We start from the raw sequence: 5,577 nt of genomic DNA, 5'->3' as shown, positions 1-5,577 counted from the left end.
CCACCCTGCCCCACCCTGGCTCAGGGAACGGGCTCAGAACACATTTCTGAGAGGCAGGGCGGTGCCACTCATACTGATCCTGCTTAATACAGATCCCTGGGGCAGTCTGATCCTGGGAAGCGGTGGATGAGGGGCTGTGGCAGGGAGGAGCGCACTAGGCCTGGAACACGGGGCCGAAAGACCCTTATCACAAACCAAGCCCCATCGGGCTCTCACTGGCGCAGGAGCCCAGAGCCCAAGGAAGCTGAGAAGAGGCTTCTATATTCCGTATTTTTTCTTTATTCATCGATGGGAGGGCCCAAATAATACCCAGGAGTCCTATCCCCATTAGGTATAGATCCTTCTCTCTCTTTCTTTTTAAATCCTCACCCGAGGATATGTTTTTTGGTTGTTATCCTCACCTGAGAATATTTTTCCCCATTGATTTTTAGAGAAAGTGGAAGGGAGTGGGGTGGGGAAGGAGAGAAACATCAAAGTGAGAGAGACGTATCAATTGGTTGCCTCCCACATGTGCCCAACTGGGCCAGGGATTGAACCTGCAACCCAGGTACATGCCCTTGACCGGGAATCGAACCCACCACCCTTTGGTGCACAGGCTGATGCTCTCAGGATATGTTTTTTTGTTTGGTTGGTTTTTTAAAATATATTTTTATTGATTTCAGAGAGGAAGGGAGAGGGAGAGAGAGATAGAAATATCAATGATGAGAGAGAATCATTGATTGGCTGCCTCCTGCATGCCCCACACTGGGGATCGAGCCCGCAACCTGGGCATGTGCCCTTGATTGGAATCATACCCGGGACCCTTCAGTCCACAGGATGACGCTCTATTCACTGAGCCAAACCAGCTAGGGCAAGGATATTTTTAAAAAATTAATTTCAGAGAGAGGAAAGAAGAGAGAGAGAGAAACATCTACTGGTTGCCTCCCATATGTGCCCTGACTGGGGATTGAACCTACAACCTAGGTATGTGCCCTGAGCAGAATCGAACCCGCAATCTTTCGGTGTATGGGATGATGCTCCAACCAACTGCGCCACCTGGCCAGAGCTAGGATCCTTCTTGAGGCTACAAGACTTCCCCCTTCCTCACTTCCTCAGAAGAGTATTGGCTTTTCTTTATAATAAGAGCTGAAGAAAGTGCCAGGAAAGTATAGGCATTCAGGGAGGCTGAATTTCAACCCTTTTTCCCCCTCCCTCAGCTAGAATATGTGCCAGGAGAGACCCTTCCCTTTCCAAGGCTACCCCACCCAGGCATGGCCTCCCAGTACTGCCTCTGCCTCTCGGGCCCACGTGGGAGTTCCTCCCTGGTCCCCTGGCTTACTCACCTGTGTGACTGCGTTTATGCACCATGAGCACGTTGGGTCCAATGCAGACCATGCCACAGACATCACATTTGAGCTTGCCATTGGGCAGCCGGATGCCACCAGGGGAGTGAGGCTCTGGCCCACTTCCATCACAGTAGCCCAGGGGCTCCGACAGCGAGTCTTCCACGATCACACTATCGTCCTTTTCCAGGAGCCGCTCATCTGGCCCCAGCAGTCTACTCGACTCCTCATCGCTGTACATCTCCACCTTGATGGAGTTGGCTGGAGGGTGGGATGGTGTTTAGGACAGAGACCGGCAAAGGGGAGAGCCTCCCCCAGGCCAGAATGGCCCTCTCGAGTCCAAAGGAGCCTCTGAGCCCTGAGGCCTTCAGGCTTCAAAGGAGGCCAATACCCTAGATGTCCAGAGTGGTGACACCAGGGTCCTGCTGGGACCCGAAGCAACCTTGTCCTCCTACCCCATGGACCAGGCAAATAGGCTTGGAGGGAAAAGCACTGGGGAGAGGAGGAAGCTAAGGGGAGCCTATTTCTCCACTCTCTTGTCATTAAGAAAGATGTCTGACTTGGCCCTGGGCAGGAAGCCAGCAAGTAACAGTGTCAGGAAAACAGTCCTAGACGTCCGAAGAGACAGGGCTAAAGAGAGAGAGTAAAACTGGGAGACCGACACGGCCTACATTCTCCTCCCACCCCATAAGACTGAGCCCCTCTCCTCCCCTCCATCACAACCAGAGGGGGATGGAGGAGGGGGAGCCATTGAGGAGAAAGCTTTGGCTCTAGCTCTGACCTACATTCCTGGCTATTCCAACCATTTGGAGAATGTCACAGATCTGGGGCCAGCTGAGGAGAGGCAGTCCGGGGGACCCTCTGGGCAGGAGACTACGGGGGGTGATGAGGAGACCCTTCTCATGTCTGCTTCCTGTCTACCTCCAGCTCGTGCCCATTGCTATCGACCTGCTCTTCTCACTCCAGACTTTCTCTTTGGGGCCTTTACCTTAATCCCACCCATGCCTCTGTGAATTCCACCCTTGCCTGGCAGTGAGAGTTCATTCTTCTTTCAGAAGTGAGGGAAATCCCAGACACGGAGCTCCTTAGTGATTTGAGAGACTCTGAGCAGGAAACCAGAGGGAGGCAGCGATGGGGAAATGGCTGCCAATGGAAGATGAATCGAGGGCCAAACACAAACAGGGACGCCTTGTGCCAGGCGAGGGGAGGGGGGCGCACTTACCGCTGAGTGAGCGGCTGGGAGAAGAGTGCTGGCTGTTGGGGGTGCTCACCGAGGGCCCCACTGGGGCCCCAAGGAACTCCTTCTCCAGAGATGAGTCCCCGCTACCTTAGAGGAGAGAGCAAGAGGGCAGGTGAAGCTGTCGTCGTTAGTAAACTGCCTCATCTTTTCAAAACTCAGTTACATTGATCTTGTAGCCATGTACAAGGCCGTGTTGGACGCTGGGCACCATACCTTGTGCCCTGGCCGGCCTGGGTGCCCCGTGCTGACTTCCGCGAGCTCCGTGGCTGGGTCTTGCCCACCCTACCTTTATCTAGGCCTGAGGGGAAGAGCATCACTGCCTGACGTCCACAGGAAGCAGGGCTGGGGCTGGGCGGGCCAGGGCAGAGAGGAAAATGGGGGCCTCAGCAGGGAGGCGTTCAGGACAGCTGGTTCTTCCCTACCGTTCCTCTCCGGAGCCCCCAGGTACGGGATCTGCAGGAGGGGCGGCTGGAATTGTCCCTGAATCTAATGATAATAATAGCAATCATAACGATGGCAGCTCACATGAACTGATGCTTACTATGGCCAGGCAATGTTCATACACCTTAATTGAACTATTTCATTTACAACAACCCAATGAAGTAGGTACCAATATTATCCTAATTTCGCAGGTGAGGAAACTGAGGCACAAAAAAGGCTGCATTACTTGCCCAAGGTTATATAGCCAGTAGTGGTAGAACTGGAAGCTGATCACATAAAAGAGGTGCCCATGTCCTTAACCACCACCTACCCAGCCAACTGGGACTCACTGTTTCAGGAGGGGGGAGCTGGGCCCATTAGATTTTCTAAAATTAGCGAAATTTGACTACTCTAGAAAGTGTCCTATTTGATATGACTCCAATCAGATATTTACAACTTGGTATTCCCTTGATAGTGAAATAATCAGTTTATTTTCATTATATTCATTTTAACTTGTTGACAAATTGCATTGTAAAAATGCTTTTTGAGACGTTCATATATCTTTTAAAAAATCAGATAACACACCTAAAGATATAAAAAAAAATCCCTCCTCCCCACAATCATTTACACAAATACACAGGTGAAATAAAGCACATGTAGACAAACACACACAGACACAGACAAGATCACATATGTAGATACACATACAGAGAACATACCTACTGGGATAAACATACTCATAGCCTCTACAGTATCTGCTAACATGAACATGCATGGATGTGTGCAGACAGCCCTAAATATGGAAGAGAGAGAGAGAGTGAGAAAGAGAGAGAGAAACCCTAAAATTCATCCCTAAAATCCACCTATTAGTACTTTACCCAGTTTCCCAGCTATGAACATACTTACTTTCACAAAATAAAGATTCCATTATAAAATGGTTGGAGTCTTGGGCCTGAGGCAAGAAATCCGGAACACACCCTCCTGAGGGATCCCTCTCCGGCTTTGGTCAGTGGGAAGAAAACAACCACTCAGGACTTTGGGACCATTTCCCGTTCGTCTCCTCTCCTAAAAGTCCCATTTCCCGCACGCTATCCCATCAAAGTCTAAGGAAATTGTTTACTACCTATAGGAAAAGCCTTATGGCTTAAAGCCAAGTTTCCCCAGCTGGGGCTCTTTAGATGAGCCGCGGCTATCTACAAACGTTGCCCAAATCAGAACCACACACACATCACAAAGTGAGCATCTCAGAGTGTGAGCTGAGACTTGGAGACCCAGACCCAGTTTTAAAATATGTCATTTAAACTACGCGGAGGGTTAACTGAGGTGAGAAGGGTTGAAAGGGCATCGTCTCATTCCTTTTCAATCCTTAGTGCTGACTTGCCCTACATCTCTCGATGTTAGCAACGGGGAAGAGCAGGGCTCTCTCTGGGCCCTGGCCCTGAGCCCTTGACCCTGAAGGGAGTAGGAGCTCGCTGGAAGTCCATCGGGGTCCCAGCCTACTAGATTGAAGCTGCCTCTTGGGGCCAGAGCCTTGATATATGGGGAGAAATGTCCTTAAAGGGATAGGTAGAGACATTAGGGGGAATATCCTCTGTGGCTCTCCCTATTACGGCCTGGGAACAGGAGGCAGAGCAGGTGCCTCCAGGATCACGTCAGTAGTTCAGGAGGCTCTCTGATGCCGCTGCTACCCGAGGATCAAGGCCAGAGCGGAAGCAGGCTCAAGTCTACTTCAAGGGGCTAATGCATACAAGTGAATCATTCCGGGGCGTATTCAACCTTTGTGGGGCCCCCGGGATGGTGATTCCCAGCGAAGGGGAGAAGGGGACTAGAATCAGATTTGGGAAGTTCAGCAGTTCTCCTCTCAGCCTCAGAAACCCCAGTGAGGGAATTTCAAATGCCTGGGACTCCCAGGAAACCCCAGGCTGTCCAAGCCAAGCATTAAGGCTGCTCTCAGGTCTCAGAGACATTTTCTTGGTCAAAGTCATCATCGATTGCCTGGACCCCTGGAGGGCAAAGCCAAATCATGAGGCTCACCTCGGAGGCACAAGGAGGTGAGTCCGGGGCAGAAAGGCAGGAGGGAGACAGACATCCCCCAAGCTAAGGAGGGAGTCCGCCGCCTGCTCCCGCTGCCCTTCCTAACCCCTCCGAGGGGCTCCTTCTAGGGATGGCCGGGAAGCGGGAGAGCCTCCACGCTCCTCTGCAAGGGACCTCGTCCTAACCGCTTTCCCTTTCTTGCCCCGCAGCTCCAAGGTGCCGGGATGCTAGCTGCCGGCAGCGAACAGCGGGTCCAGGAGCAGAGAGAGCCGCCCATCCCCGGCTCTATTGTGGGGAGGAAGCCGAGGCCCCTCGCATCTCCGTTCCAGGCGGAGGCATCTGCTGCCAAGGCGCCTCTTCACCTCGACCCTCCGCTACCCATGCCCACCCGGGCCGTCTCCGTCCCGGCATGTCCCCGGGACGGCTCGCAGCTGTCCCCAAGGCCTAATCAAGATGTCACCACGAGCTCCCACTGTCCAAGTCGCAGCCTGCGCTTAGCAACACCAAACACCCTCTCCCATCCTCGGCGGGTGCGAGGAGGAACGCCCCCTCCCCCGCCAC

At 52.6% G+C, this 5,577-nt stretch overlaps 1 protein-coding gene across 1 annotated transcript in view; it reads right to left on the bottom strand.

Moving 5' to 3' along the window:
• The window catches only part of IKZF4 (IKAROS family zinc finger 4), a 26,993-nt gene that overhangs the window by 8,736 nt on the left and 12,680 nt on the right, over positions 1–5,577 (bottom strand). The window contains 3 exon segments of the mRNA XM_015557429.1: positions 1,288–1,583; positions 2,545–2,649; positions 3,889–3,982. Of these exon segments, the coding sequence (XP_015412915.1) occupies positions 1,288–1,583; positions 2,545–2,649; positions 3,889–3,982 (495 nt within the window).

The sequence above is a fragment of the Myotis davidii genome, unplaced genomic scaffold, assembly GCF_000327345.1.
Source record: "Myotis davidii unplaced genomic scaffold, ASM32734v1 scaffold509, whole genome shotgun sequence".
NCBI classification, from domain to species: Eukaryota; Metazoa; Chordata; class Mammalia; order Chiroptera; family Vespertilionidae; genus Myotis; species Myotis davidii.
Note: the sequence above shows the minus strand (reverse complement) of the source record. Positions and strands in the feature narration are given on the sequence as shown.